Here is a 12500-nt window from a genome sequence, read left to right on the forward strand (position 1 = left end):
CTAACCTGAAGAATGGAAAGGCGTGTGGTTTCGATGGTGTCGGAGCCAAGATGTTAAAACACGGCAGCAGGAAACTTCAAGCAGCTGTGCTTCAATTATTTAATTTAGTTTTAAAAAGTGGTGTATATCCTGATATTTGGAACAAGGGTCTGATTACTCCTATTTTTTTTTAAATGGAGATAAACTGAATCCCAATAATTATAGAAGAGTCTGTGTAAGTTCCAATCTGGGGAAACTGTTCTGTAGTATATTAAATTCAAGAATCCTGTCCTACCTGACTGAAGGTGACATTCTAAGTAAATCCCAAATTAGCTTTCTCCCCAAACACAGAACAACAGACCACATCTTCACTCTCCAGACTCTCATCCACAAACATGTACAGCAGAAGAAGAAAGGGAAAATCTTTGCTTGCTTTGTAGATTTCAGGAAAGCTTTTGATTCCATTTGGCACAACGGCCTTTTCTATCAGCTGCTCCAAAACGGTGTAGGAGGAAAAGTATGTAAATACTCTGAAAATCAATGTGCTGTAAAAACTGGACAAAAAAGAACTGAATTTTTTTAACAATTTCGTGGGGTCCATCAGGGCTGTAATCTGTCACCGACACTTTTCAACATTTATATCGACCATTTAGCCAAACTACTGGACGACTGTCCAGCCTCAGGACTGGACTTACAGGGACAAGACGTGAAGTGTCTTTTCTATGCAAATGATTTGTTCCTGTTATCACAAAAAGAACAAGGTCTACAAGAGCTTCTAAACATCCTCCATCAGTACTGTGAAAACTGGAACATCAGTGTGAATCTAGAAAAAACTAAAGTCATGATATTTCAAAAGAAAGCAAGATCACAAAGCCACAAAGTTTAAATTGGGAGATACATTATTAAACCACACAATGGAGTACACGTACCTGGGCCTAGTGGTCACTGCATCAGGACATTTTGGTAAGGCTGTGAGTACATTGGCTGATAAAACTCATAGGGCTTATTACAACATAAGAACAGACTTGTTCAAACTCAACCCCCCAATAAGGATTTGGATCAAAATTTTCAAAAGTGTGATTGAGCCAATTCTGTTATACGGAAGTGAAGTCTGGGGCCCATTAATCAAAGAGCAGCTCTGGGACTCAAACCCAGTGGAAAGAGTCCATCTGGAGTTTTGTAAAAACATATTACGAGTCCACAGAAACTGTCCAAACCACGAGCTGGGCAAGTTCCCTCTACTGATCCACATTAAAAAAAGAAGGATGAAGTTCATGAACCACCTGATCGAGTCAGAGTCACAGCAACACAGAGCTTATTTAGAACACACACACTCTCTGATCACTGATAGAAACACCACACATAGATCCACATAGCTAACCCTCCACAAAGCAACTCACAAATTCAACAAACAGACAAAGATAATAAACAGAAATATATGAATCAGTGGAAATTAGAAACCCAAACAATACATAGATTAGAATGCTATAGTTTACTGGACAGGGAATTCAAATTAGCCCAATATTTAAGAGAAATAAAAGAACCTCTTAAAAGACAAACAGTAACTAAATACAGGCTCAGTGATCACAGACTGGCTGTAGAAACTGGTTAGAGAGATCTCAGAGTGTGTGTGTGCACTGTGGAACAGGACAGGTGGAAACTGAACTTCCTTTCCTCACTAGCTGCCCCAAATATAAAGACATTAGAGACACCTTCTTTCCCAGATTTAATGATCGAATCCCCGGCTTTCTTTCCCTCCCTAAAGAGGAACAGATGAGAATCACTCTGGGAGAAGAGAGCTCAACTATAGAGATATCAGCAGAATATGTGTTTGCATGTCATCGAGTGAGAGAGGGTTCTATGTAAGTTATTTATATTCAAGGTTCGTCACGTCACAATACATGTCTGGTCACAATATAAGACATGTTTACTCATCTGTAAACAATTTTCATTACTCTTTTATGTAATTGTAATTTTCTTCATTATTTAATTTCATATGTAAATGATTATATATTTTTTATTTTAATATGTGTATTGTATATTTTGCTTTGGCAACATGTTTAACCCAAACGTCATGCCAATAAAGCCATTTGAATTTGAATTTGAATTTGAATTGAGAGCGAGAGAGAGCGCGCGAGTGAGTGCAGGCACGCTCATGGGTCCGTGCAGCTTCAGAGAAAGAGAGAGAAGGTCCTCTGTCCTCACACTTTTCTTGTAAATGCATCTTACACCAATCAAAACTGAAGCTTCTCATGGCTTCATTTTAAAAATGTTAATATACAGCTGCTTGCTGCTGATTCTGAACTCCTATAAATAACAGAATATCAAGAGGAACTTTTCAAAACGTGAGGCGTACTCCTGGTGTTTGTGCGCGTCTGTGGATAAATTGAACAGATTAAAGTAGTTTGTTGCAAAAACAAAATTAATTTAGAGGGAAAAACACATTTGATATAAATACAAACCTAATATTAAAATAAACCATAAGACAGGGGTGTCAAAGTCCTATTGGGTCAGGGGCCGGATTTGTTCAAATGAGACCTCAAGTGGGCCGGACTAATTTTGCAGACATCACTATAACTCAACACATGGATATATAGGCTAATGTATGATTAAAAAAAAAGACAAAAAAAGGAGAGAGAGAGAGAGAGAGTGAGAGAGAGAGAGAGAGTGTGTGAGAGTGAGAGAAAAAGAGAGTGAGAGAGAGAGAGGGAGAGAGAGAGTGTGAGAGAGAGAGAGAGAGAGAGGGAGAGAGAGAGAGAAAGAGAGAGAGAGAGAGAGCGAGAGACTTTAGATGTGTGTGTGTCAGGCCACAGCACAGTTGTCACTCGTTAAGGTTCATCACAGATTAAACCTGCTCACATGAATATGTTGTCACAAACACACAGAGTGTCTTTGATGTAAACAGTCATCTTCAGGTATTTCACTGTCAGGCATCAAATGTTTCCAAACCAACAGACTTGAATTTCTCCTTCAGCGTTGATCACTGCAGTCTGATCAGCTCCGTGTGGAGTTCAACTTCTTTAACGAAGTAAACTCAGTTAAACCACTTTTGATATGAGTCTGGCAGTCTGTTCTTCTACGTGTCCGCAATATCGTGATCTAACTCTGTCACTGACTTTTTATGCGCCATGAATCTGTGCCATCTCCGTGCACAATTTCAAGGAAGCATTTTAGCGCTGCTCCACAGTTAAACCAGCAGACCTCTGTATGATCGGACAGCCTGTGTGTGATATTGTTTTCAGATAAGAATGAAATGTTCAGTAATAGTTATATTTTTACAGTCTGATTAAAGCTGGTGATAAAGGCACAACAGCAGGCTACTGCATTTAGAAGTGATGTCACACTGAAACTTTTAGGTGATCAACAAGTTCACCTCTGGGTGACCTAAAAATTAACATCTGTAAATAAAATCAGGTAATATTCATTTTAATTTACTGTTTTTACAATAACCAGAGGTAAAATAAGTCTATCATCAGGCTCAACGCCGGTGTCCACAAACTACACTGGATGTGAGGAGACGGTCTGGGCCGTTACGCAGGACAGAGAGGATTGTTTTTTATTTGCACGAGCTGCTCTTTGTGGCTCACTCCATAGGAAGCTTTGTTATCATTAGTAAAACTTTTGTTTTCCATCAGTCAAGACAGGAGAAACTGGTAAGAAGTGTGAAGAACTGAAGACCGTCATGATGCACGCAGTGCAGCGCCTCCTGTCGTTAAGTCTCGTAGCTTTGATAAAATTCTGGCAACTTGTGAGCAAATAAAACTAAAGAAATATCGCTCCTTCGATCTCTCTTGAAAACCTGCATTCTGTGTCACCTCTCTCAGGTGTTCAGCCTGTTTTCTGATGTGATGTATTACCAGCGTAATGCAGGAGCTCAGCCACTCGTCTTTTTCATGATACTCCCTGCTGAGAAAATAGTTCAAAGTGCCCGTTTGATTAATTTTAGTATCATGATATCAACCTTTACGTTGCTCATTATAGGTTTTAATACAATTCAGGGAAAATAAGTATTACAAAAATTGTATTTATAAAAAAATCAAAACATATTTGTCATTTATATTTAGAAAAATACATTTCCTCCTTCTTCCCAAAACGTCTCACGGGCCAGATGAAACCTGCTGTCGGGCCGTATGTTTGACATCCCTGCCCTAAGATAAGAGTTAGCCCTAACCCTAACCCCCCCAAAAAAGACGATCGTCTGCAACGAAAAGTGAACTAAGTAAACATCTGTAATATTTATTCTAGTTATAGAGAAGACATTCAATCAAAGAGTCTTCAATTTAAACTTTCCTTTGACAGTTTCAGAATCTCACAGTGTCACAAACATCTCAGACAAAACAAGTGTTTGACTTTATTTTTACGTCTGATGGTTGAAATTGGAATGATTGTTTTTCTTTGTTTAATTATTCAGAATTTATCTAAAAATCAGCTGTTCAGGTGGTAAAGAGTGAAATATACAACAAGTTATGTTTTTATATATTTAGGTTTAAAATGTAAGGCTTTAAATTGCTACCACTCTGTGGATAAAACCACAGAAGAAGAAAATGGACTTCAGCATTAAGATGCTCAGTGTGGATCATTTGATTATCAGCCTGAAGTCTACAGTTTAGTTTCACATCATATGAATCTGAACAGAGAAATTAAACCTGTTGTCTTACCTCAGAGTCTCCAGTCTACAGTTTGGACTCTTCAGTCCAGAACACAGCAGCTTCACTCCTGAATCCTGCAGATTGTTTCCGCTCAGGTTCAGCTCTCTCAGATGGGAGGGGTTGGACTTCAGAGCTGAGGCCCCGACTTCACAGTGAGTCTCTGACAGGCCACAGTAAGAAAACCTGTCATGACATTAATGGTACATAATATGTTATTTAAAGGAATGTCTTAATATTTTGACAAATTGTGTTCAATCACATCAGAGGTTCAGCTGATCTGAACTCACTTTTGTTAACAAACATTTCCATCACTTAGTTATACATGAATGATGGGTAAAACATTTACCCGCCCTGTGGCGGATAGCCCTCTGAAATGTACTCGCCAAAAAGAAAATCTAGGCGTTTGGCGGTTGTTCATTTCAGACCCTGAGTATACATCATTACATCATACATAATATCAAATCAAGGCTTATAGTATTCAAGTAATAGGCTATTAATGACAGGAAATGTTTCAACATTTAAAGAAAATACTGACATGCTCTTTGTCTCGCTTTTTAACAGAGAAAAAAGTTTATTTTAGATCTTTAACTTTACTATTTTGAGGCTGGAGCGAGTTTTCATTGTAGCCATGTAGGCTAACTCATTTAGCTGCAATCTGCTCATAGAGTCAGAGCAGAACAAACAGCAGACCGGGGACTCAATTTATGTTGTTTGTTGTCACAAATTGTAAAGAACTGTGGCTTAAGAATCAGGCTGTGTTAACTTGTCACTGTGTAGCTTTATTCTGAACTCACACACTGCACGTAACAACAATGTACTCTATCAGGTACGGTGGCTGAGGAGGATCACAGTGCAAAGTCGCACTTCACAACAGCGCTTCTAGCGCTCTAATGATACATTACACAAATCACTCTGTTACGTTACTTTTATTAACCCCTAACCCCCCGTTACATGCTCAACTTTGTCAAAGCTAACTAGAGAAAGAAATCTTGTTTTTGAAGCTTATAGCAAATGAATTGTTCTCAGATGAATTCTTGTTTTGAGTTTGTAAAGTTGTAATAAAGGGGCAGTTAAGAGACGAGGGGGGGGGGGGGGGGGGGGGGTTGTGACAACAAACAACATAAATTGAGTCCCCAGTCTGCTGACACGACTTCCTTTAAAAAAAATAAAGGTGAGCATAATACTTTTAATTTTCTGCAGAACATAATACCTTACTAACACAATTAAATGTACTGGAACAAATGTGTGTAAAACAAAAACTAAATGTATTATTTTGTCCGGTTTACTTTTTTCTCCACCCGGCCACCTTCTGTCTGTAACGTGATGTAAGGTATTACTGTTGGTAACTTCAGTAATCATGTCACTTTTACTAAACAGTTATCTGGTTAATGGTGTTACTTTAAGTTCTTCTACTGTCAGTGTTGCTCCCCCGACCTGGCCTAGTGGTGCCAGAGAAGAAGTTTCTGGATGTAAATACAAAGAAGCAACACAGTTTAGCTGTGTTCAGCTCGGCTGCAGGATTTATTCTGCAGAACTTGCCTCTCTTTGGGGTATTATGCTCCTCACAAGCGCTATGCGCCCTCTAGTGACCTGATTGAGGATTGCAATAGTAACAAGTTCAGTGCACTGGAATTCGGCTCTAAACAGATATTTTAGACACATAAACATAAAAAGATATGTTGGGGTCTATTTTTAACTCAATACATTTGTTCTGACTGTCCCAATGACTTTTAACACAGTTTTCAAATCTTGTCATCCATTTTTAACTTTTTGATAACCTTTGTTTTTAGCTTTAGACGATACACATTTTAATGAATTATATACAGGTTTTTTTAACCCTTTACATCAGCACAAAGTGAGGACAGAAAAACTAATCAAATGTCCCTTTCCACGCACGCTAACACAACTCGTCAGACTTTAATCTCGTGACGTTGGCTCGAGTCCATGAAGGAGGAAAACAAAAATGTCCGAGCGGTTTAAATCAAGACAAAGAGAAATATTCTTGATTTACTTAATAGACCGTGTGCAGGAGTTAACCTTTAAATCAGCATTCAACATTATCCCAGTCTTTGGTTAATGGGGTTGTAATTAGGGCTGCCGCGGTGATCCAAGGTGGCTCAATAGCGTGGTGTGAGGTAATATCACACTGTACAGGTTTTAAAACCAACTGTCATGATTATAACTGTTTCAGCTGTGTGTGTGTGTCTTCAAACTTTCCTTTTTGATAAATCTTATAGTTAGGGCTGACGCTGGTGTAGACCAGATCCTAGTTCTGCTGCTATAGACTTAGACTACCAGGAGAACTGATACCTCTCTCTCTCTCCCTCTTTCTCTCTCTCCCTCTTCCTCTCTTTCCCTCTCTCTCTCTCTCTCTCTCTCTCTTTCTCTCCCTCTCCCTCTTTCTCTCTCTCCCTCTTCCTCTCTTTCCCTCTCTCTCTCTCTCTCTCTCTCTCTCTCTCTCTCTTTCTCTCCCTCTCTCTCCCTTTCTCTCTCTTTCTCCCTCTCTCTCTCTCTTTGTTTGTTAATATTTCAGATAAACACTGTTTTCAAAAACCTAGATATTGTATAGTATATATTTGAAGAACTAAACTTATTTTTACTCATATTTAATCACATCTGGACTTACTTTGCCTTCCTGCAGTTCCTCACAGCTGGAATCAGTCTCAGTCGTCCCTGGTCTGATGTCTTGTACTTCCTCAGGTTCAGCTCATCCAGAACCTCCTCTGACATCTGCAGCATGTAGGCCAGAGCAGAGCAGTGGATCTCAGAGAGTTTCTCCACTGATCTGTTCTCTGACTTCAGGAACTCTTGGATCTCCTGATGGACTGAGAGGTCGTTCATCTCCGTCAGACAGTGGAAGATGTTGATGCTTCTGTCAGGAGAGATATCATTACTGTTCATGTCCTTCAGGTTGTTGATGACTCTCTGGATCATTTTTGGACTGTTGTCTCTCTGACCCAGCAGGACTCCTAAGAGTCTCTGGTTGGACTCCAGAGAGAGGCCATGAAGGAAGCGAACAAACAGGTCCAGGTGACCATTGTTACTTTTCAGGGATTTCTCCATGGCACTCCTCAGGAAGACATCCAGGGATGAGTCATCACTTTCAGGAGTTTGAAAAATGATGTTTTTCAGGAAAGCCTTCACTACACCTCTCTTCCTGTTTGTCAAACAGTGGAACCTGTAGACTGCAGCCAGGAACTCCTGAACGCTCAGATGAACAAAGCAGTAGACTGTTTTCTGGAAGATCACACACTCTGTTTTGAAGATCTCTGTACAAACTCCTGAGTACACCGAGGCCTCTGTGACACCAAGACCACAACGCTCCAGGTCTTCTTTATAGAACATGATGTTTCCTTTCTCCAGATGTTCAAACGCCAGCCTCCCCAGCTTCAGAAGAACTTCCCTGTCAGCCTCCATCAGCTCATGTGGACTTGTCGCACGTCCCTCATCATACTTGTTCTTCTTCCTCTTTGTCTGAACCAGCAGGAAGTGTGAGTACATGTCAGTCAGGGTCTTGGGCAGCTCTCCTCTCTGCTCTGTGCTCATCATGTGCTCCAGAACTGTGGCAGTGATCCAGCAGAAGACCGGGATCAGACACATGATGTGGAGGCTCCTGGATGTCTTGATGTGTGAGATGATTCTGCTGGACAGATATTCATCATCACTGAACCTCCTCCTGAAGTACTCCTCCTTCTGGGTGTCAGTGAAGCCTCGTACTTCTGTTAGCCTGTCAACACATGAAGGAGGGATCTGATTGGCTGCTGCAGGTCGAGAAGTTATCCAGATGAGAGCTGAGGGGAGCAGATTCCCCTTGATGAGGTTTGTCAACAGTGTGTTTAACGGTGATTTCTTTGTGACATCAGACACAACCTCCCTGTTTTTGAAGTCCAACGACGGTCTGCTTTCATCCAGGCCGTCAAAGATGAACAACAGTTTACAGACAGCGAGCGTCTCTGCTGTGACCTTCTGTAATGTTGGATGGAAAACACGGAGCAGCTCAAGAAGACTGTACTCCTTATCTCTGATCAAGTTCAGCTCCCTGAATGAAAGCAGGATCACCAGACTGAGGTCTTGGTTCTCTGAGCCGTCTGCCCAGTCCAGAGTGAACTTCTGCACTGAGAAGGTTTTTCCAACACCAGCGACGCCGTTTGTCAGAACCACTCTGATGGGTTTCTGTTGGTCGGGTTGAGCTTCTGTCTTTTGGTTCTGTTGGTCGGGTTGAGCTTGTGTCTTTTGGTTCTGTTGGTCGGGTTGAGCTTGTGTCTTTTGGTTCTGTTGGTCGGGTTGAGCTTCTGTCTTTTGGTTCTGTTGGTCGGGTTGAGCTTCTGTCTTTTGGTTCTGTTGGTCGGGTTGAGCTCTTGTCTTTTGGTTCTGTTGGTCGGGTAAGGCTTTAAAGATGTCCTGACACTTGATTGGAGTCTCATGGAGGGTCTTCTTTTTAGAGTCTGTCTCAAGCTGTCTCACCTCATGTTGGGTGTTCACCTCTTCACTCTGTCCCTCTGTGATGTAGAGCTCAGTGTAGATCCTGTTGAGGAGGGTTCTACTTCCTGTTTCATCACTTCCTTCAGTCACATGTTCACATCTCTTCCTCAGACTGATCTTAAGTTCATCTGTAACCTCCTGCAGACCTCTATCTGCTGAAAGAGAAGAAACATATCCTGAGACTGGATTTATAAAATGATCAAATAAACAATTTTCATTATTACACATTAAGCAAACTGCATGACACAAAAACATCCCTGTAATAAATGTGTGCTGCTACAAGAGAAATAAAAAATACTGAATATAAACTGACAGCATCAGATAAAATGTAAATGTTTCATTTAACTATATATCAATGAAAATACTAACTGCTCTGTCTTGTTTTTAGACACAATGACTTCAGTCTTACTTATTACAGTGCTGGACTTACTGGATATCTGCAGTCCTCCTCTTATTTTAGATCGCTTTCCACACTGGGGACAGGAGGACTCTCCTGATGAAGTAGACTGGTCCCAGTATGAGGTGAGACACTGTCTACAGAACCAGTGTCCACATCTGGTAGAAACTGGATCTCTTGGGACACACTGACACAAAGCACAGCTGGACAGCTGCTCCTCCACAGAAACAGACCCCTTTGTTATTCTGTGGAGATAAGGGAAATCATAAAGCCGTGAAAACTGACACTGACATTTAGAAACCAGTGGTGGACTGAATCAAATAAAGACACAAAACGTTTTAAAAAGGTGTGCCATGTCCTCCGCAGTGACACTGGTCTCCTGGGTTAGCACCTTCTTTTCAAAGGTGTTCAATTCAGACACCGTCACAATCACCTCAGTTTTTGTCAGGCTTGGTAAATCACAATGCGTGTACTAACTTAACTTGTTTGCATTGTCTCCTTTCTAGGGCAGAAACGCCCCATATTGAATATTCATTAAGTCAAACGTACTAAATGGTCAATGCGTGTTGTTTTGTTCATATGAGAGACGCAGTCCTCACTGCGCTCCGTTAGTAGATCAGTTAACACATTTCTTGCGGGTGGTATCAAGTTTGCACACGTTTTAAGACACACAAACCTTTAGTAAATCAGGCCCAATGAATGGGGATCGTTTTTTAATCGTGTCCGGCCGCACCCAGTGATGGTGACTTCTGCACCCGCGGTAATGATGGCTCATGTGTCAACAATTTATACTGGTATATTAGTAAGACCCAGCCAACTTTTAAGATGAAATAAAAACAGGTATTAAAAGTGCATCTTACACCGGATTTTACGGTACTTCAGTAAAAAAAAAAAAGATCTCATTGTGTAGTCATGTTAGAAAACATTAAAAAAGACAAACAAAGAGTGGACACAACAGAAAACATGATTGAAAGAAAACGATCACAGCAGATCTCACTAAACTTCAGGATCAGTTTAAAAGACTTCTTCCTGCAGAATCACAGAGAAGACGACTAGATACACAACCAAAGAGTCAATACTGAAATCATATTATCTGATCTATAAACATATAATACATATATATAATCCTTAGTATGTTGTTATGAGTTCAGTGACTTTCTCTGTATGATCACTGTGTGCAGGTTGATGATTAAAAACAAGAAAATCAACACATTATGGTGTTCAGGACTCTTTTTTTTAGTTTGACAGTTTGGTGATTAAAAAAAGTTCTCTTACTGTGGATCTGAGGGTCCTGGTTCATTACTGAAGACTAGAGGAAGACGTTTAGACCGGTCACTCTTCATAGAGAGACAGCTGGACAGAGGAGACTCTGCTCTGTCCTCCTCTTTGTCTCCTCGATCACTCATCTTCTGATCTGAGGGTCCTGGTTCATTACTGAAGACTAGAGGAAGACGTTTAGACTGGTCACTCTTCATAGAGAGACAGCTGGACAGAGGAGACTCTGCTCTGTCCTCCTCTTTGTCTCCTCGATCACTCATCTTCTGATCTGAGGGTCCTGGTTCATTACTGAAGACTAGAGGAAGACGTTTAGACTGGTCACTCTTCATAGAGAGACAGCTGGACAGAGGAGACTCTGCTCTGTCCTCCTCTTTGTCTCCTCGATCACTCATCTTCTGATCTCCAGATTGATCAGAGGACAATAAAAGACGTTCATGCAGGTAAAACAACCTGAGGACAAAATAACAAACAGGTGAGACACAAGCAGGAAAAATGTGAAAGACGGAGATGGTCAAGTGTCCACATCTCATTACCTGATGTGATCCTTCATTTGATTTTCTCTTCCTTCCTGTCTGTCTAAGTACCTGATGCAGCACCTCAGTGCAGTTTGTTTTGATCCTAACATGATTTGTCCGTCTGATCTGCCCTGAATAATGCCAATAACAAGACATTGAGTCTTAAACTTTAAACATTAAACTAACATGTTAGTATTTAACAGCAACCATGACCTTTAGGACATTTGTACAACTAGAAGTGTATAAAACAGGGTTGGAAATCAGCACTCGTCACATACGGGTGTCTTTTTGCAGTGGCGGGTGAATTTGCTCAACCTACCGACCACAGTGGCAGAGCGAGGGTCACAATGGTGCTCTATATGCTGGAATGGCTTTGCTTGGTGTAACATGATTAACAGAGCACAGACTAGCATCTCTTTAACAGCGGGTCAACCAGCTTCAGGTGTGTTTAAACTGACGCCTCGCTGTCTCAAGTCCAACATGATGAAAAGAAGAGCGCTGTGGCGTTGATTTGGGCTCAAAGGAGCAGCTGTAAATATTATAACTCCTTTACATCGTCCTCATGTTTTCTTGGTGATATTTATTTGATTTAAAGAAAATATGAAACACATGGAGCTAAAACACACCTTACGGACATTACAGAGGGAAGCACAAGTTCACTCTTGTAATCTAGCAACAAGGAGCGCTGGTGAGAAGCGCTCTGAAACAAAGGTTGTGAACACGATATAACACGCATTCTATTTCAAGCTCTTCACACTAAAAGTTCCTGGTTTAAATAGCATTGCTTTTATTGTGAAGCAGCTACATTAGAAAATGGGATTTTTAACAGAAGCAAATGACTGTAACTCAGACGTTTGAAATACAAACGCAGAGGAAAGGAACCTGACAGATTCAGTTAGAAGCTCCAACGTCCTGAGAAGAAAACACACAGTGACTTAAAAATATCTTTCTAACTGAAACTCAGTTTCCAGCAGAAACCTTTATGACTGTGATGACTCTCCTCATATGAGCTCATATTCTTTTAAAACAATATATCCATTATCTTACCTCTCAGTCGAGGTTTCATTTCAGCTTCATCAGCCTTTGAGGACATAGCCCAAAAATAAAAAAATAAAACAAACTTTTCTCTGTTTCTGAGTGAGACAAACAGCATGTCAGTATTTTATTTAATAGTTGATGGTCTATTTCTTGAATACTATA

General features: G+C 40.6%; 1 protein-coding gene across 1 annotated transcript in view; it reads right to left on the reverse strand.

Annotated features, from left to right (window-relative positions):
* The window catches only part of LOC136179318 (NACHT, LRR and PYD domains-containing protein 12-like), a 39430-nt gene extending 28200 nt beyond the window's left edge, over window positions 1–11230 (reverse strand). The window contains exons 1-4 of the mRNA XM_065955489.1: window positions 10783–11230; window positions 9541–9752; window positions 7255–9265; window positions 4638–4811 (exon numbers count right to left, since the gene is read on the reverse strand). Coding sequence (XP_065811561.1) covers window positions 4638–4811; window positions 7255–9265; window positions 9541–9752; window positions 10783–11177 — 2792 coding nt within the window. The 5' untranslated portion in view covers window positions 11178–11230. The remainder of the gene's footprint in view (window positions 1–4637; window positions 4812–7254; window positions 9266–9540; window positions 9753–10782) is intronic.
* Between the last annotated feature and the right edge of the window lie 1270 nt (window positions 11231–12500).

The sequence above is a fragment of the Labrus bergylta genome, chromosome 5, assembly GCF_963930695.1.
Source record: "Labrus bergylta chromosome 5, fLabBer1.1, whole genome shotgun sequence".
Taxonomy (NCBI): Eukaryota; Metazoa; Chordata; class Actinopteri; order Labriformes; family Labridae; genus Labrus; species Labrus bergylta.